Source organism: Lemur catta, chromosome Y (genome assembly GCF_020740605.2).
Source record: "Lemur catta isolate mLemCat1 chromosome Y, mLemCat1.pri, whole genome shotgun sequence".
Lineage (NCBI taxonomy): Eukaryota > Metazoa > Chordata > Mammalia > Primates > Lemuridae > Lemur > Lemur catta.
In genome coordinates, this window is record NC_059156.1 from 2,692,422 (window position 1) to 2,712,152 (window position 19,731).

At 53.7% G+C, this 19,731-nt stretch overlaps 1 protein-coding gene across 3 annotated transcripts in view; it reads left to right on the forward strand.

The window, feature by feature from the left end:
• LOC123629094 (F-box-like/WD repeat-containing protein TBL1X) overlaps positions 1 to 19,731 on the forward strand; it is a 191,942-nt gene that overhangs the window by 152,797 nt on the left and 19,414 nt on the right. For all 3 annotated transcript variants that reach the window (XM_045539054.1, XM_045539053.1, XM_045539055.1), the window contains 6 exons: positions 4,136 to 4,281; positions 7,146 to 7,416; positions 11,314 to 11,446; positions 11,727 to 11,868; positions 18,159 to 18,222; positions 18,326 to 18,423. In XM_045539054.1, coding sequence (XP_045395010.1) covers positions 4,136 to 4,281; positions 7,146 to 7,416; positions 11,314 to 11,446; positions 11,727 to 11,868; positions 18,159 to 18,222; positions 18,326 to 18,423 — 854 coding nt within the window. The remainder of the gene's footprint in view (positions 1 to 4,135; positions 4,282 to 7,145; positions 7,417 to 11,313; positions 11,447 to 11,726; positions 11,869 to 18,158; positions 18,223 to 18,325; positions 18,424 to 19,731) is intronic.

The window sequence follows — 19,731 nt, forward strand, 5'->3', positions numbered from 1 at the left end:
AGGCATCTACCCAAAGGAAAAAAAGACATTGTATAAAAAAGACATCTTCACTCTAATGTTTATAGCAGCACAATTCACAATTCCAAAGATGTGGCAACAACCCAAGTGCCCATCAATGCATGAGTGGATTAATAAAATGTAGTCTATGTATACCATGGAATACTACTCAGCTGCAAAACACAATGGTGATCTAGCACCTCTTACATTATCCTGGATAGAGCTTGAGCCCATCCTCTGAAGTGAGGTATCACAAGAATGGAGAAACATGCACCACATGTACTCGCCATCAGATTGGTACTAACTGATCAACACTAAGGTACTCACGTTGTAGTAATACTCACCGGGTGCTGGTCAGGTGGGGCAGGTTGGGGAGTAAACTCACAAGTAATGGAGGCAGAGTGCACTGTATGGGGGAAGGGCATGCTTGTAGCCCTGACTTGGGAGAATCAAATGCATTACATGTAACCAAAATGTTTGTACCCCCATAATATCCTGAATTAAAAAAAAATAGTATGGCAGCTAAATAAATTCAGTCTAAAAGGGTTCATTAAAAAAAGACTGGAAAGTATCCTAGTGGCCCTTTCATCTAATGTCCTCATGGTACCAACAAGAAGAGGTGGCAAGTGCCCTTTCCACGTGTTCCTGGTCTTCTCTCTTGACTCAGACAGGTCTGGGGTCTGGCTGCTCTCAAGTCAGTTTCTCACATCAGGTTGCTGAGGTACTTCTTGTCCACCCACTGCAGAAGAGGAAAGAGGCCCAGCCACATGAGGTGACATGTCCCAGGCACCCGATGGCAGAACAGGGACAGAAGCCAACCGTCTTGACATCTCCCCTGTGTAGCCTTCCTGCCTGGCCTCATGAAATAACCTGGGCCTGAAGTCAGTAAGAAAGTCTTGCAGGCAATTGGACGGAAAAGCCATTGATCTAGAGCTCATGTAGAGATCTGTCCCACTAAGGTCAACATAAGCAGGTCGGAGGACTTGTTATCAGTGACACACAACATGCACACAGCAAGTCCTCATGCAGGTGCCTGATCTCCTGTCATGACTACCTGCCTTCCTCAGTAGAGGACCCAAGCTAATCTGATGTGCAAGGTGAGGGTGCTCAGCATAGGTTTCTCCTGTTTATTCCTCATTGTGTGTCTGTATGGGGAAGGTGCCTTCCAGCAGACTGTCAGCTCTCCTTTCCAGAAGCTGCAGGCTTCTCCATACCCTCAGTCCATCTTAATGGCTCTGTCCCTGTCCCCTTGTTTCAACAAGCCTTGTCTGATTACTGTCGCCCACGAGGCCTAGAAAAGGAATGCATGTTGAAGGGCATGACCACGAAGGGAGATACAAAAGTTATGCTGCCAGACCACATTCTCCCACCCTTACAAACCCAGTTAAAGAAATGAGCACACTGAAGCCTATGGTTGGAAATGGGCCTTGCACCCTGTTCTCTACGTGCTGCCTGAGCTGCACTGTGGTGCCACTGCACAGAGCTGCAGGTGGTCCGGCTGGGCAGCCAGACATATCTGTGTCCACCTGGAGAATTCCAGAATTTTGATTCCTGTGTCTGTAGGTCTTAGAGTGCAAGGTAAAAAGATGAATCTTGGAGTCACATAGTGTAGGGTTTAGATTATAGTTCAGTGTCCTATCACATGTGTGAACTGTGTATAAGTTACCTAATTTCTTAATATTCGTCCCTCCTATGTGTGAATCAGAAACAGCACTGACTCAGAGAAGCTGCTACAGAGATGAGAGTGGGTGCAAGAGCCCAGGTTTGCTTAGGGGTGGTGATGCAGTCACGCTCGGCCTGTGGAACTTAATGTGCTGTAAGTGTCAGAGTCCTGTGTCCCAGTGGTGCTTGACAGGATGAATGAATGAGTGAGTGAATGAATGACACATGCCAAAAGTTTGACTTCTCTTCCATGATTGCTCCATTGGTCACGGAGCTGTGTCTGTTGAGAGCCCTCATTGGTGCCTAATGCTGTGCTCTGGTGCATGCAAGGGATGTTTCCAGGTGGTGTTAAATGGTTGCTGAGGGTAGGAACCCGCTGCCCAGGCTGGGGTCTCAGCCCCACCCTTGCAAGCTGAGAACACAGTCCTGTCTGTCACCCTGGAAAGACCTGGGGACCTAATCCAAAAGGCAGGAGGGGCAGTGAGGGAATGACCCCTAGTGTGTGTAAGTGGATTTGTCTAAAGCCATGTGTGAGTGGGAGCTGGGGGTGGCTCTCACCAGCCAGGAGAGTTGTGAATTCATGTGAGAGGGAAATCCCTGTGGCTCAGAGCAGATAGGGAGGATGCCACGCCATGGGGAGCACATAGGGCGAATTCCACGTGATGGATTCCAGTGTGGTCCTGCTGTATCCATTGACTAGGATTTTTCTAGTCCACGTGTTGCTGGAAACCTGAAGGATAAAGGCTCCTTGTAGCGAGGTGGAGAATGAGGTCATTGGTGAGCACAGGTGTGTTTTGTGTTGTGGGAGTGGGTAGGGGCTGGGAAGGTGGCCAGAGAGAGAAAGCAAGTTAGGAGGAAACGGTGAGGTGGGTGGTAAAAGGGCCTTTGCTCACACCCTCCGGTGTGGAGCACAGAGGCTCCCTTGCCACCCATGCAGGTGGTCAGAGATCTGTAAGGAAACGTGCAAGGCTCTTGCAACTGATGGTGAAATGGACAGCGGCTGCCCTATTAATCTGTTAGATACGTGGAAGGTACGCATTCTGCATGCTCCTTGTGACAGGCGGCGGGGCAGGAGCAGCGGGTGGATTGAGGCGACGCGGGTTAGCGGCAGTGCAGGCACGGCGGCCCCTGTCGTGGAGGAACACTCCCACCTGGTGGGCGTTTCGTGCGTTGCAGGGTCGGTTTGTGTTGGGCTAAGGGTGCTGCGTGCGATCTGAGGGGGCGGCTGCCCCCCTGTGGCCAACCGAAAGAAGGCAGAAGGGAAGCAGGCGCCCCGCAAGGTTGCAGCTAGTTTTAGCCAGCAGAGCGTCCCAACAAGGGAGTTGGGTGGGCACTTTCAGAACTCCTGCTCCCTGCTCATTCGTCTGATGCGTGGAAAATATAAACAACACGGGATCACAAAGCCCTGGGATGGGAAGGGCCCTGGCACTCCTCACGCCCCGCAAGCCAGGGAGCCGAGCGCTGGGGGCCCCCATTACTCACACGGGCCCCCGGGGCCCCCTCCGTCTCTCCCTCCCGAGGATTCCGAGCTCCCGCGCATCCCAGGCTTGCCGGTGTAAGAAAATAGCTGCAGCTGTGTAGACACCCCCCCCCCCCCACCCGACAACCTCCCCAGGAGTAAGACACCGCCTTCCTCTGCTTGGGGAAGGGCTGGTGCAGCTTCCCCAGCGCCCACCCCACGCCCTGTGCCGTTGAAACCCGCATTCTCCACAGGGGCCAGGCGCGGCTTTCTGTGTGCAGTAACAGTCCAGACTCTAATCCCCACATCTTCATGCAACAGCCTGCATCCAGCGCGCATCTAAAAGCACCTTGAAGTTGCCACGTGTTGCGTTCATCAGCAGCTTCCGAGGAGGCAGTGAAAGGACGCACTGGGGTGGGGAAAGGGAGAGGCCAGCCCCTCCTGCAAAGTTGTGAGAAAACTGCCCGTCAGTGCGCACGGCCGTTTCCTCTGGTTCAGGCTGGGGTTGTGGGATGGCTTGCCCCGAGTGTCCGTGAGCCTCCGAGCTCAGCACTCGCCGCCCCTCATCTCGGGCTGAGGAAGGCGCCCTGTGTGTATTGCAGCTGGGGACACAGAGAGGCTTCAGCGGGAGCCTCTGCGGAGAGTGACACAAACCGGGAGTCGGGGGGAGCCAAACGCCCAATTTCTGCAGCAGGACCATCCGACCGGGGCACGCAGGGCAGACTCCATCCTCTGTTCTCTGTTTTGCTTCTTAATAACGCTGAAAGGTTCTACCCCTAAAGGCCATTTTTGCATCACATTCCCACACGGATCTTCCCAGGTCTCCAGTGTCTTCCTCTCTCCCTGCCCTTCCCTGCCTGCGCACCCCCAGGTCAGAAGCACCGCTGGGCATCCCGCAGCAGCGCCCACCCCCTGGCGAAGTGCGTTTGCGGTCCGCGGCCGCCCTCCGTCTCGGTGGCCGTGCCTGCCCCTCCCGTCCGCGGCCCGCCCAGCCTTGGCCTCCCTCTCTCGCTGCAGGTTTTTCCCACTCGGCTTTCACGTTCGGGATCGAGAGCCACATCAGCCAGTCCAACATCAATGGGACGCTAGTGCCACCAGCTGCCCTCATCTCCATCCTGCAGAAGGGGCTGCAGTATGTGGAAGCTGAGATCAGCATCAATGAGGTACGTGGGCCCCATCACAGCCCTGGGAGGCCCGGGAAGCAGGTCGCAGCCTAACGTGCATCCCCGGTACTGGAGGGTCAGTCCGGACTTTCTTCCCCGCTTCGTGCTACTGGTTTATTCGATGAGGAGACGGTGGTTCTGCGGACACGCCAGTAGCGAGCGTTTGAGGCCCTTCCGCATGGGTCTGTGTTTTTCGCAGAAAGCCCCAGAATCGCCGCTGCTGGTGCGTGGCCACGCCTGAAAGGGACGCGCCCCTGCGCCTGGGCCGGGCGCTCCCGCCGCGGTCCCCGGGGCCAGTGCGCAGAGGGGGACACCCCCCACGGGCGAGCAGAATCGGTGTGTTGTGGGAACGCGACCACAGGCACGGCCAGAGCGAGCGTCGGGGCAGGGAGGGCCGCGTGTCGAGGAGGAGCTCGGGGGACGGTCTCCCCACGGCGCCGGCTGCACGTAGCGCCGGCGTGAGCGCACGCGGCAGTGACCGCGGACGCAGTGTCCCGCCCTGCGCGGTCGCCGGGGCCAGTGAGCGGCCGTGCCAGTCCTGTACCAGTCTCGACACTCGGGTGCCTGGGTTTTAAGCACAGCCCCTCCCCCTCGCGCCGCCTTCCGCCCTGCTCTGCAGATTCTGCAGTGAAATCCCCTCGATCCCTGGGACCCGCCACCTTCCTCGCTGTCTCCACCCGAGTCCACTTCTGGCGCCACACTTGCCAGCGCCCTCCTGCCTCTCTTTCCCCTGCTCTGACCCAGGGACTCCGCCCGGCTCCCCCACACCCACCGCGGCCCGCGTCTGTGGGGGCCTCCGCCCTCCTTCCTGGGAGCTCCCCGCCCCTGCGGACCTCCCCTTCGCAGCCGGGGGCACCGCTTTCTCTGTAGCTTTCCAAGAAAGCTCTTTCAGAAATTAATACCCTGTTTTCTGCTTTGCTCTTTTCTGTGCCATTCACTCAAATCCGAGCCTTTGAGAACCCTGGCGTTTGTGCCTCTCCTGTGCCCTTGGCAGCAGCCAGCTCCTGTCTCCCTTTTGTCACTCTGGATGCCCAGGGTTTTCCACTGACGCCTTCCGGCCGCGTCTCGTCTCTCTGTCCACAAACTGTGGCAGGGGTACACGCCCCAGAGGCCCCCGCCAGCCCTCAGACCTCAGGGTGCCACGTGTGACTCTGTTTCCCCCACTGGTGGGGTCCCGCCCCTCCTCTGCCAAGAGCCTTTCATAACCTCTCTTCCCTGGCACTCCACATCCCAGCACGTCTACAGGCAAATAGAAGACCATGTCATTTGTCACTGACTTGTCACAACGGTTTCTAGTCCTTAAAAAGTGAGACAGCGTGCCCTTAGAGTTTACTTGGAGAGGTGCTTCTGTTACCTCGGGCAGTCACTTCTCGCCCGTTTGGGGCATGAGTGGAGGAAGGGTGTGCAGTGGCCCGGCCAGTCAGCGGTGCCCACTGCGTGGCCAGAATCGGGGCAGCGGTGGCTGAGGGGGTGGTGGGTTGTATTTGGCACCATTTTTCTTTATCTCAAATATTGTCACGTAATCAGAAACGAGCTAGGGTGATGTTTTGTTTAGACGGTCTTCAGCCGAAACCCGTGTCTTTCAATTCTCCCTCGTTTCCAAAGCAATTCAAGTTCAGAGGATATATTATACAAATGGGTTTGCACAGCCTCCAGACACAACCCTGAGGCATACTGAGTTTCATGTGTTCGAATATTTGGAGTGCATCATGAGGAAAGAACTTCCTCCTGTATTTTATTTATTAATTATGTTTTTGAGACAGGATCTTACTCTGTCACCCAAGCTGGAGTGCAGTGGCATCATCATAGCTCACTGCAACCTCAAACTCTTGGGCTCAAGTGATCTCCTGCCTCGGCCTCCTGTGGTGGCACAAACCACAGGCGTGTGCCACCACACCCGACTATTTTTTCTATCTTTTGTAGAGACAGGGTCTTGCTATGTTGCCCAGGCTGTTCTCAAACTCCTTGCCTCAAGCGATCCTCCCTGCTCAGCGTCCCGGAGTACTGGGATTAGAGTGTGAGCCACCACACCCAGCCACTTCCTCCTGTATTTTTAAATGTGCATGGAAATTTTTTCATGGTAGCTGGAAACCATAGAATCAAAGGACATTCAAAAAAACATGAATTATTACTAATGATATTGTTGTCGATTATGTCATGGCTATATTCAGTCCACACCCTGAGCCCAAGGAGTCATTTCAAGTAGCAGCAAGTTGCCTGTTTTATTAAGTCAGGTGGACAAAGGTACCAGGAATCGAATCCTGAATGGTGCAGGCTTCTCTGAATTGGATTTGATGCTTCCAAAGTGCTGACCCCTCCCGCGTGAGTGGGTAGTTACTTGCGATAGCATCTGGGCAGGTTTCTCAACCTCAGCTCGAGGTGTCTGGGGCTGGACGGCTCTCTGCGGTGGGGCGTTGAGCAGCGTCCCTGGGCTCCACCCACCACGTGCCAGTAGCACCCCGTTCTCCCCCAGTTGTGACAACCAAAAATATCTCCAGACTTTGCCTAATGTGCCCCCAAGGAGGCAGAATCAGCCCCGTTGGGAACTGACGCATTAGGATTAGCACTTTCTGTCGTGGAATAAAGCGGGCGTCCTCGGTGCCCCAGTGCAGTTTGACACTGGGAACAACCACTGTACCTGGTTCTTCATCGGTGGTACCCGAGTCCACCTGTCCCCACCCCTGCCCACCGGGATCCCTTCGCCCCATACTCCTGGGCACCCAGCCAAAGTCGGCTCCTCCTGGGCCCTGTCACTGCTGGTGCCAGCTGTTTACACTCCGTGTCCCTGCACCTCCCTTGCCGGGAGAGGAGAGGCCCGCCGTTCTGGGTGAGCTGACGGCTGTCCCCTTGGCTTGCTTTCCCAGGATGGCACAGTATTTGATGGCCGCCCCATAGAGTCCCTGTCCCTGATCGATGCTGTGATGCCCGATGTGGTGCAGACACGGCAGCAGGCGTTCCGGGAGAAGCTCGCCCAGCAGCAGGCCAGTGTGGCGGCCACGGCGGCGGCGGCGGCAGCGGCAGTGGCAGCAGCAGCAGCGACAGCAACGATGGCGACAGCAGCTGTTTCCCAGCAAAATCCACCAAAGAACGGAGAGGCCACGGTGAATGGGGAGGAGAACGGAACACATGCAATAAGTGAGTGCCCGGCAATAAGTGAGTGCCTGGCCCTAGCGGTTCTCTGGGCGTCCGGGGGTTTATTGTTTTCTACTGACTCTGGGCAAATGCCAACAACTTCCTAAAAAACCTACTACCGCTGTAGATTTCTTACCCGTTGCTCTCTAGTTTTCGCTTACTGCCTGGCCAGGAGAGCTTCACGTTCCAGTTATGTCATCAAAGTCCTCACACCTGTTACTCTTCACTCACACATCCTCAATTGTAGGAAATCCTGCCCTGCTGCTGCCCTGAGACTTCAGTACCACGAGGGGAAGTGCCAGGTGGTTACTGTGCGCCGGGAACAGATGTGTTTCATTCGCGGAAACCTTTGGCCCCAGCCTCCAGCTTTCCGTGTTGACGCTTTCCAGCCAAGTTACGGTAGAATGGTTGAGCTCTGTCACTGTCAGAGCACCAGGCCTCAGATTTGGTCTTTGCAAAACCCCAGGAGGTCAGTCCCCGTTAGATAATTGCCTAAGAGCATGCGGCAAATAAGTCAGAGAGCCCAAGTTTGCACGCGGAAAACCCACCTCCCCTTGGACACACTGCTTTATAAACTCACAGGGGCTCTGTTTCAGGGTCTGAGTTCATGGCATGCAGACGTGCCTACGTGTGGTGCACGTGTGTGTGTGTGTGCATGTGTGTATTCTTCCTTTCTTGAAAGTCACTTCCCACATGCAGCCCAGCAGTCCTTGAAGCTCGAGCGATGACGCTGGCATCTTACCGTGTAGGTCCTGGCCCCGCAGCCTCCACCCGTGCAGGGGTCCGGCTGGGCCACCTGTGACGCCACTGCAGCCCACAGCCAAGCCCTGTGGCAAGTCAGAGGCACCAGCGAACGAATTCTTGAGGTCTCTCTTGGGCTCAAGAACCAGATCTAGCATTTAATGGCAAGGCTGGCAGGCGGCCTGCAGGCCATCTGGCTTGCATAAACGAGCAGCCCTCCCCCGAGGGCTCCAGGTTCTCTAAGGATGAGGCCGGGGCTTAGACAGGGAAAGACGGATAAGAAAACACCTGGCCTATACCGAAGAGTGTTTATCGACTGTCCAGCGACACAGAATACAACCTCGAACTCTCAAACATAAAAAAAATTGGTATAATTGGCTTTGTAATCCTACATCACGAAAGTAATTTGTAATTGGTGACCCTAGAGAGACTGGTGCCTGCCGAGGAAGAAATTTGCCCGCGTTTAAACTGCGCCACCAGTCTCCTTAAATCTCAAGTAACTCTGGTGTGGGGTCTGTGTGGGCCCCACGTGGGACAGGATGGAGACAGCAGCGTGACTTCAGCCGCGCTGGCTTTCCTTAGGCAAGTATGGGCAGGTCAGCCTTCATACTCGGAGGGGCGTCGCCCATGGGCCACCACTGCCACCCCATCCACAGCCGCCTTCCCGCAGGCAGGCCCGGTTCTAGGCTCGGTGCGACCTGCAGGCTGCCCTCTCTCACGCTCCCGTGCGTCCCCCGCTGCTTGTATGTCCAAACAGGCTGAGGCCACACCTGAAGTCAGATTTCATCCCGACCTTCCAGAACTTTTCCTTCTGCCACTCGGGAGGAAAGCGACCACTTTCCACACTGTTTCTCTTGAGGGTGGCATTTGGCATGGCTCGCCTGCACCGCCAGTGACCTACCCGGGACCAGAGAACCAAGGCCCCGTGGCCCTGCCAGGGCAGGCGTGGTCGGCTAGAAGCCCTGGCGTGCTGCTCCAATGGCGAAGGCTGACGCGTGGGCCGGGCCCAGAAGAAGACAGCACTGGAGCCCCAGAACTCGGGGGCACTGGGAGGCGGGGGCTTGCCGAAAGCATGATGGTGCTTACCGGTGGGAGTGTCCCAGGTGCAGAGCTGAGACCACAGGCAGGTGATCCCCAGTAAAACGTTTGTCTCGTCACGGGAACAGGAACCTTCGGGCTGGTCCCTGTCACCCGCGGCCACCCATTCGCCTGATTGCCGTAGGTGAGGCGTCTGCTGAGGTGGCCTCCGTAGAATGTGCCGTCCACGATGAGAATACGGAAGGGAAGCAGCGGTCGGGTCACTCAGCAGGTGTGCACCAGCCTTCTCCTCGGCAGCACGTGCGGGAGGACCTCGGGGACGCTCCGTGCCGTGTGAACACAAGTATTGGATGTTTTTTCCTTTTCACGGCCAAGCAGTTACATAATAAAAATTGCTCAGACCTGGTGGGTCTCGGTGAAGCAACTCCCGCGTCAGAAAGGCCACCTAAAACCAGAGCAGGCACAAAAGAGGCCCTGTCCCGGGACCCGCAGTCAGAATGCACTTTGCGGAGAGATGCAGGTGTCCCGTCGTGAACCTGAGCCAGTCGCTGGGCCTTGGTCCAAGGTCGGCCCCTTAGTGCCCCCTCCCTGGCCTGTGCCCCTGGAGGCCGGCTCCCCGCCGTGGCCGTGGGCGCTCTGGGCTTTGCCTGCTTCTGCCCACACCGGGTCTGTGCGCCAAGCCCCGCCCCGCCCCGCGCACCGGCCTCCTCCTCACCTGTGCACCCTGGCTGGGCGCTCTGGGGCCTGAGTCACTGCCCAGGCTGAAACTCCGGGGCAGCCACCCCGACCCCCTTCTCAGCCCCAGCACCCCGTGCCTGTCGAGGCAGAGTGCGCCCCGGCTGTGTGGTGATGAGCGTGTGCACACTGGCTTCCAGGCCTCCTTGGAGATGCGAGGCCCCACCGCCGTGTGGCTAGCTAGGACACCTGCCCACCTCTGCCATTGCCAGGGACGAATCTGCCAAACCTGGAAAGACGTTTTTCTTCTCTCCCAATACCTCAGCCAGCTGGATGAGACCTTCAGAAGTGTGAAGGAAACACCCGCTTTGAGGAGTCCCATTGTTATTACTTGAATATTTTGTATCAGCCTTCTTGATCCAAGCAGGACCTCCAGGCGTCTTTGCGTTGTTTTTACATGTTGAAACAGAAGCAGTGCGGCCTCAGGTTGCCTGCTGTGGAGTAAGAAGCGAGTCCTTTTCCTCCCAGGGCTTCCACCAAAACACCTCTATGAAAGACGTGACAAAGCACACACAGTTTTCGACTGTGCTATGAAACTGTCGTTTGATCAGACGATACCTTGCTGCTGTCCCATCAGCAGGAAGCAGGGGCTGGCAAACCCTCTAAAGGGACAGGGACTGTCTCAGGCTGCGAGGGTCACACAGTCTCTCTCAGCTACTCAGCTGTGCCACTGCACTGCACGTGCAGCTGTGCCCGTCTGCTCTGGCCGCCGTAACAAGGCACCACAGACCCTGCAGCGTCAGCAACAGAAGTTGCTCTCACGGTCCTGGAGGCTGGAAGTCTGAGATCCAGGTGTCAGCAGGGCTGCTTCCTCCTGAGGCCTCTCTCCTTGGCGTGTAGACGCTGCCCTCTCCCTGTGTCCTCACGTGGTCGTCCCTCTGTGCGTGTCTGTATCCTCATCTCCTCTCCCTACCAGGACAGCAGTCCTGTTGGATCAGGGCCCACCCTAGTGACGTCATTCTACCTTAATCACCTCTTTAAAGACTCAGTCTCCAAATATAATAACATTCTGGGGTACTGCGGGTTAGGACTTCAGCGTGAATTTTGAGGGGGACACGATTCTGGCTGTCACAGCAGCCGTAGGCAGTGCGAAAGCATGGGCTGACCGTGCACCAGTCAAACTTTATTATGCAGCTGGGCGGCCGAGGGCTGGTCTGGTCTACAGGCCATAGTTGGTTGGCCCCAGTTATGAAGAATAATCAAATTTAGAGATGGTCCAGATATAAAGTATTTACTAAATCACACAAAAGCCACGATTTTGTTACAATTATCAGAGGTAATATTACTTAGTGCATAGAAATAACGTGTTTCTAAAACAAAAGTGTCCTGAAAATGCGTTTCTCTCGTATCGGTAAGCCTCGTGTCTCTTTGTGTTTCCCACAACAGATAATCACTCAAAACCAATGGAAATAGACGGAGATGTTGAGATTCCACCCAACAAAGCCACAGTCCTTCGGGGCCACGAGTCCGAGGTGTTCATTTGTGCCTGGAACCCTGTCAGCGATCTGCTGGCTTCCGGGTAAGGCTGTCAGGGGACACCAGCGGCTCGCTCTTCTCGGGAGCTCTGCCCCAGGGGACAGGCGCTGCCCTGTGACCCCCGGTGTGTGCAGGCCCAGGAGCGGGCGGCTCTGTGCTGTGCTTCTCCGTGTGCCTTGCGCTGTGGGGCAGCCATCGTTCCGAGCCGTCTTCTCTGTGGGCCGGGAGCAATGCAAAGACACCAAAGATGACTAAGCACAGAGGCGGTGGGGGGACACAGTGATCGAGAGGTCTGGAAAGGACACTGTGTTTCTATTCTGCAGATCCGGAGACTCCACGGCGAGGATATGGAACCTGAATGAGAACAGCAGCGGGGGCTCCACGCAGCTCGTGCTGAGGCACTGTATCCGGGAAGGGGGCCACGATGTCCCCAGTAACAAAGACGTCACCTCGCTGGACTGGAACGTAAGCACCTTCCACCCTCGGCGCTTGGCAACAGGAATGTCTGCCGGCCGCCTGCCAAGGGCCCGGCGGGAAGGCCCTGTGCACACACGGAGGCGGGCGGGCCCTGTGCTCAGCCCGAGGGGGGTCCTGGCCATCGGGGCCCTCCATTTCTGAGAGCTCTGAGCAAGGCCGTGTGGGGCAGACCACGAGCCGGGAGTCCCATAGCCCTGTCTTTCCATCGTGAACGAGCCTTTGCAGGATGATCACAGTGGCACTGTTAGAGCCGGTCCCCTTCGGCCCTGGGAACAGAAAGACGGAGTCACTGAGGCTGCAAAAGGCAAAGGAGTTTTATTGACTAGCTCGAGCTAGGGTCCAAGCCCCGAGCACCAACGCAGTGGTCTCTGTACGAACCAGGACCCCGCCCTGGGGTGAAAACAAAGCTTTTATACTTATTTTTTGCTGGAGTCTATTGCTAGTTATTTTCGATAAGAGATGCTTTCCCAGGAGATTCCTTCCCAGGAGATTTTTTTTCCCCAAGGACATTTGCCCTGCACAGCTGATCTCTTTATCAGGAAGTTACTTGTGGTTGTTTTTTTTTCTTTTTTTTTTTTTTTTAACTGCATTTGAGCATGGTTTTAGCTCTTTATCATAACCAAGCAATAAGCAAGCAAGCAAGCTTTGTGTACAGAAGCGGAATTTGGCTGTTAGCTAAGAGCAAAAACAAGTCACCATCAAACAAACTAAAATATTGTTTTAGTCCTACTCTACATTCCCCCCCTTTTTCTTGTTCTTATGAGCACTCTTGCTCGTGCATGGGATTTCCTATTTTATGAGCCTTCTATGTCCCTCATTTTTAAGCCCTAGTACTGCTGTCATAAGACCAGTAATTGCACGGCGCTGACTCGGTCTCTGACAAAGTTAACCAGCTTATTTAAAACACACGGTCTAAATGTGAGAATGAGTAAGAGCACAAGCAAAGGCCTTAACAAGGTGGAGAGCAAAGTAGTCAGCCAAGGAGAGCTATTGAACCATGACTCAAACCAGCCTTTTCTTTGTTCACGCTCCCGTTTGGCTGTCTGATAAAAAGCTCGGAGCGCAGGCCAAATCTGGCCCTCAACTCGCTGCAGAGCCTGTACAGCCTGTAGCACCTCTTTTGGGGTTTTAGGCACAGCCCCAGAAGTTATTTTTGGCACTACTGGTGGAGGAACACCGTATATAATCTCAAAGGGGGTTAGGCCTAGGTGATAGGGGGTGTTCCGAGCTTGGAACAGGGTGAAGGGAAGGAGGGTCACCCAGTCTCCGCCAGTCTCCAGGGCCAATTTAGTCAAAGTCTCTTTTAGGGTTCTGTTTATTTTTTTTACCTGCCCCGAGCTCTGGGGATTATATGCACAATGTAATTTCCAATCTGTCCCTAGCGCCCGGGCTAGTCCCTGACTAACTTGACTTGTGAAGGCTGGTCCATTGTCAGACCCTATGCTCTCTGGCAGCCCATACCTGGGAACTATTTCCTCTAATATTTTCTTGGCCACTATTAAAGCAGTTTCTCCTTTAGTAGGAAAGGCTTCTACCCACCCTGAGAAGGTATCTACCATGACCAGTAAATATTTGTACCTATATTTTCCTGGCCTTACCTCTGTAAAATCTATTTCCCAAAACAACCCAGGTTGCCTCCCCCGTTCCCCGGTACCTGTATGGGTCCCTCTGACCTTCCCCGGCTGCATAACCTGGCAGACACGGCAGTTTTTGACAATGTCCTCTGCCGTCTTCTCTTGTGATTTGAATCTGAGTCGTGCCGTGGCCAGCAGCTGTAACATCTTCTTCTTGCCAAGATGCGTTGTCTGGTGCAAGTGCCCTAGTAGGTGATTCCCTAAGGCCTCTGGGACTATCAGGCGATGTTCTCCGTCTTGGAACCAGCCGTCCTTGTTCGGCGTCGCCTGCAGCTTTTCTGTGGCCCACCTTATGTCCGTGCTGGAGTAGTCCGGTTGGGGGGGCATCTTCCCCATCCCAGGGGGCGGCAAGCTCAGATGCAAAACATCGGTTAGTACCGGCCCTTCCGCAGCCCTTTATGCCTCAATGTCCGAGGCCCGGTTGCCCCTGGCCTCAAGGGAGGCCCCCCTCTGGTGTCCCGGGGTATGGACCACAGCCACTGCCTTGGATAGCAGGATGGCTTCCAGTAATTGGAGTATCTCCGATTTGTGCTTAATCTCCTTGCCTTCAGCTGTAACGAAGCCCCTTTCTCTGTAGAGGGCTCCGTGTATATGCACTGTCCCGAAGGCATAGCGGCTGTCAGTATACACCGTCAGCCTCTTCCCCTGGGCCCGGCGAAGGGCTTCTGTCAATGCGATCAGTTCAGCCTTCTGGGCCGAGGTCCCCTGTGGAAGGCGCGTGGCCCAGATAAGCCTGCCTTGTTCATCTACTATGGCCGCCCCTGCATACCTGTGTCCGTCCCGGACGAAGCTGCTCCCATCTGTGAACCAGGTCAGGTCGCTGTTCGTGAGGGGGTGGTCTTGCAGGTCACTCTGGGCTATCTGGGTCTCGGCCAGGATCTCAAGGCAGCTATGTTCAGGCGTTGCCGGCACCGGATCTGGCAGAAGCGTGGCTGGGTTCAGGATGGCAGGAGTCTGGAACTCGATGCGAGGGGCATCCAATAGAGGTCCCTGGTAGTGAGTCAGCCTCGCGTTTGTGATCCACCATCCTGGCAGCTGTTTCAGGATCCCCTCTATGGCATGAGGGGTGGTGATGTGCAGACGCTGGCCCAGGGTGAGCGTGTCTGCGTCTTTGACCAGCAAAGCAGTAGCTGCAATGATGCGCTGGCACGCCGGCCATCCTGCTGCTACCGGGTCCAACTTTTTGGACAGGTACTGTACTGGCCGCCTCCAAGGTCCCAGCATCTGCGTGAACACCCCCAGTGTCTACCAGGAAACTGACTGGGCTCTCTTTTATATCTAAGTATTCTGGGCTTGGGGAGGGGGTCCGAACCCTGTCTTTCCTATTTATTTATTTTTTTTTTGCCCCGCTAGTAAGACTCTCTTAGGTGATGCTCTCCTCCCTGGGCCCCCCTTTTCCTTGGGACATTCTCTAGCCCAATGTCCGTGCTCCTTGTAGTGGGTGCACTGATCCTTGCCTAGTTTTTCCTTCCGGGGTCGTTCTCGGCCATTTGTCCTTAACTGATGCCCCCCCTCCCATGGCTGCAGGTAGGATCTTTGCCATCTCTTTATTTGCCTTACGTGCCTTATCTGCCTGCAATTTTTTATCTTCCTGCCTCATTCTCTGCATCCTTTTTTCCGGCGTCTCCCTATTGTTATAGACTTTTTCTGCTATTTTTAGCAGATTTTTTAAAGTTATTTTTTTATTTAACCTCTCTATTTTCTGCACCTTACGCCTAATGTCTGGGGCTGCCTGGTTAACAGGCAGTAGGATCTATGGGAGTATACTGTCTGAAAGCCTCCATAATCCTTTCTAGATATGCCACTGGATTCTCCTCGGGCCCCTGCTGAACATCCCCTACCTTAGCCAAATTGGTCGGCTTTCCTGCCGCCGCCCAGAGACCGGCCATCAGAGTCTGGCGGTAGACCCGGAGACGCTCCCTACCTTCAGCCTCATTGTAGTCCCAGGGGGGTCGTTCGAGTGGAAACGCTTGGTCTGTGATCCCTGGGTTAGCGGTGGGTCTGCCATCATCTCCTGGAACCAGTTTTTGTGCTTCCCCCTCTATTCTTTTTCCCTCTTCAGTGGTGAAGAGAACTTTTAGTAGTTGCTGACAGTCGTCCCAGGTGGGCTCTTTGGTAACTAGCCTTTTGTCTTTTTTCTTGACGCTGGCAGGAGGGTCTTTAGCCAAAGTGGCAGATCCTGGACCAAGTCCTGCCAGACTATAATATAGGGGACTTGGTCCGGATGGTCGTGAGGACCAAAGACTATCTCTTTTATTTTATCTTCTCAATAAGCTCAGCATCAAATGCCCCTTCCCGTGGCCATCCCACCCCAAAGGTCGGCCACTCCACCTCACACAGGGTGATGAATTTCTTTTTCTTTACTTTTAGGGAAAGGCTGTGCGCCCTTCCCTTAACATCCTTAAAATGGCCCACAAAAATGGACAGGGGAGTCGGTGGTGTCTGTCCCATGTCTGCGCAGCACTCCTGCAAGGAAACAGACACCGTTAGTTGGTCTGCTTTGGTGTCACCAGCCAATCTGGCGTCACCGGCGAGTTCCTGCTGCCCGCTCTTGTTGCCCACTGGTTTTTTCTGGTTCCTTGCACAAAATGGGCAGCAGGTCTTGGCCTTGGTCAGACCCTGTTTTAGTTTTATTTTTTTTCACGGTGGGGCCTCAGAGGACGCCCCATCCTCCTGAGTCACGTGAGGAGAAAAAGGGTTATTAATCAAAAGGGGGCAATGAAAACATTTAAAAGACACGGCATGACACAAAGCCACTAGAAAGGGGGGGCAGTTTGCAGCCACACAAGGAGTCCCACCAAGAGCCAGTAGAGAAGTGTGAAGGCAGCCTTCTTTAGAGGTCCCCAGGATTGAGGGGTCACAGCGTACAAGCCAATACCAAGTAGTAGCGCCAACAGGGAAGGGAGCCCCCAAAGAACAAGCTGTAACCAGGAGATTGTAAATCCAGAGATTGAGAGGGCATAGAAAAAGGAGAAGCTGTTGGGCTGCTCCACTCAGCAGCACCTCGGCTCAGCAGACTCACCCACAGATCTCATTCACCATTAGTTGCACTTACAGACACTCCACACAGTAAGTATTAATTTTAATCACACGCCTGACCTAAGAGTCCGGACTCGTTTTTTTTTTTTTACATCAGCTGCACCATTTCTGAATTTCCGCCCAGTGGCCCCCACTCGGGGTTGCGTCCCACTGTTTGGAAAAACCCTTTTCAGATGGACGTTACCGGCCCACACCAAAAACCTATCAGGGGGTGAGGGATGTCTCCCTTCGCTCCCGACCAGCGGCTTTCCAACAGCGCATCCGCCTAGGCCTTTTGCTGGTCACCATACGGATTCCACGTTGTACGGAATTTTCTGAGCACCTGAGCCGTACAGATTCCACGTCATACGGAATTTCTTACTGCCCGAGACCCAGCTGGCTGACAGACCTCCACCCAGCGGCAGCGGCCCCCTCTCGGGGTTGCGTCCCGCTGGCTGGAACACAGAAGACAGACAAAGCAACAACAAACAACAGACAAGGGGGTGACGGACGTCTCCTGTCACTCCTGACCGGCGACCCAGCAGTGCGTCCGCCTAAGTCTTCTGCCAGTCACTTCCCAGGGCCCAGTTACCTACACCGTATGGATTTTCAGCACTTCAACTCCTCCTCGGATCCGGATTCTGTTCCGGGGGGTTTTGAGGATCCCGGATGAGCCCCCAAAATGTTAGAGCCGGTTTCCCTTGGCCCCGGGAACAGAAAGACGGAGTCACTGAGGCTGCAAAGGCAAAGGAGTTTTATTGACTAGGTCGAGCTAGGGTCCACGTCCCAGAGCACCAACCCAGTGGTCTCTGTACGAACCAGGACCCCGCCCTGGGGTAAAAACAAAGCTTTTATACTTTTTTTTTGCTGGAGTCTGTTGCTAGTTATTTTCGATAAGAGACTCTTTCCCAAGAGATTCCTTCCCAGGAGATTTTTTTTCCCCAAGGACATTCGCCCTGCACAGCCGGCCTCCCTATCAGGAAGTTACTTGCGGTTGGTTTTTTTTTTCTTTTTTTTTTTTTTTAACTGCATTTGAGCATGGTTTTAGCTCTTTATCGTAACCAAGCAATAAGCAAGCAAGCTTTGTGTACAGAAGCGGAATTTGGCTGTTAGCTAAGAGCAAAAACAAGTCACCATCAAACAAACTGAAATATTGTTTTAGTCCTACTCTACAGCACCACAAAGGGAGCCCCCCGGGGGAAGCCGGGCCGATGAGAGGGTGGCTGCTGGGGAGGCGGGAGGGGCGGCCCAGGGACGTGGCTTTGCGCCGTGATACTCAGCGCCACGTGTACGTGCACTGACACGTGGGGCACCTACGGGTCATCTTTTTACTCTCTGCAAAGACTTGGGATCCTTTCTGCGTGGTGTTTTTAATTCTGTCACTAATTAGAGACCACACCCCAGTGAGCGGTTCCCCTGCGTTCTTGTGGCTGCCTCGCGTCTAGTCTGAGGGCCGTGCGTGCTGGCGTCACGTCGCCAGGGGTGACAGACAGTCTCTTAAGCGTGGCACTGATGATTGACTTGAGAATATTCTGGGCTTGGGATCCTGGGACAGGCTCTCCGGGCTTTTCCAGTGCTGCCAACACTCAGCTACTTTGTGGGTCTGTGTCTTTTTCTGGCCCTCAGAGCGACGGAACGCTATTGGCTACAGGTTCGTACGACGGTTTTGCAAGAATATGGACGGAAGATGGTAAGTCCTGGGGGAGAGGTGCTTCCGTGTGTAATCCTTGAGTGAACAGAACACAACTTTGAAGTCAACACATTTGTTCAATTTTTTTTTTTTTTACTAACAGGTAACCTGGCCAGCACCTTAGGCCAACACAAAGGCCCCATCTTTGCCTTGAAATGGAACAAAAAGGGGAATTACATTTTGAGTGCTGGTGTAGACAAAGTGAGTATTCACTTAATAACTCTCTTTGATCTACAGATGTTTATTTTTAATCTCAAAATAACATTGTGATTCCTTTGAATTCTTCTGCTTTCTGCTTCCACTTAAGAAATCAAAAGAACTTGTTTGGGTTTTATTTGTTTTTGTGGTTTTGATCTAACTGTTAATTTATAACACATCATCTCTTAATATATTCTGCCATGCTACCGACCTTTGTGCAAAGCTTCCTCTTTTTCTTTGAGGTACTCAGTTCAGTGATGGAAAGAGGAAAGTCTCCAGCTTGCGTTTGTCAATTGCTGGAAGGAGCCAAGTGAAGTAGGGTGTGCCCTGCGTAAACTTTCACCCACTCGGGGACTTCAGTGGCACAAACTGTCTTCTGTCCCATGGGCTTCTGCTCTCATATGATAAACTGCTGCTTCCCACTGCAGACTGCAAGAAGTGTTTTCCAGAATTAAAAAAAACCAAACAGGTGTTTTCACATCAGTTTGTGCTCTACAAATAGAAACCGTGCCTGAATACTACATGATACATGGGCCTCCACAGGGCTTTGCATTTCATCATAATTACAGGATTATTTGGAAACTTTATTAGCTTGCACTTCATTGAAGTTCTAAAAGTCAATGTAAAATGGTAGACTTGACCTATAAATGTAGTCACGCTCTGGGAGAAGTCATAGTCCCATCTGGCAAACCATGGCCCACACCAGCCAAGTCTGGCCCCTCACCAGTTTATTTAAATAAAGTTTTGTTGGCACACAGCCACACCCATTTGCTCAGAATTGTCCATGGCCACTTTCACAATACAGTGGTGGAGTTGAGCAGCTGCAACAAAGACTGTATGGCTCCCAAAGCCTAAACTATTTACTGTCTGGCCATTAACAGAAAAAGTTTGCTGACCCCTGCACTAGGCTCTAACTCTCAAGATCAGTGAATCATTCGTTCCTTATCTCCTCTCTCTCTTTTAAGCCAGGAAACCCTTCATTCATACTTGGTACCCTAATATATAATATTAAAAAAATCGGAACTGCTATGGTTGACACACACTAAATGTTCCTGTGTAACTATCATCAAATTTTTACCAAGATGTTCTAACTCAGGCGATACACAGCACTTGTTCTGTATTCAATAGGCCACCACTAACTGGTGGTTGAATTACTAAAATAGTTCAAATGATAGCACTTCTATTTATCAGGCACTTGACCACTACGTGTGTTCACCCACCCAGTACTCCCAGGATAAGAGGCAGGCATGAGTGTGATCGCTCCCACGTGACAGAGGAGGAGCTAGAGCCCCCAGAGAGGTTTGTTAATTT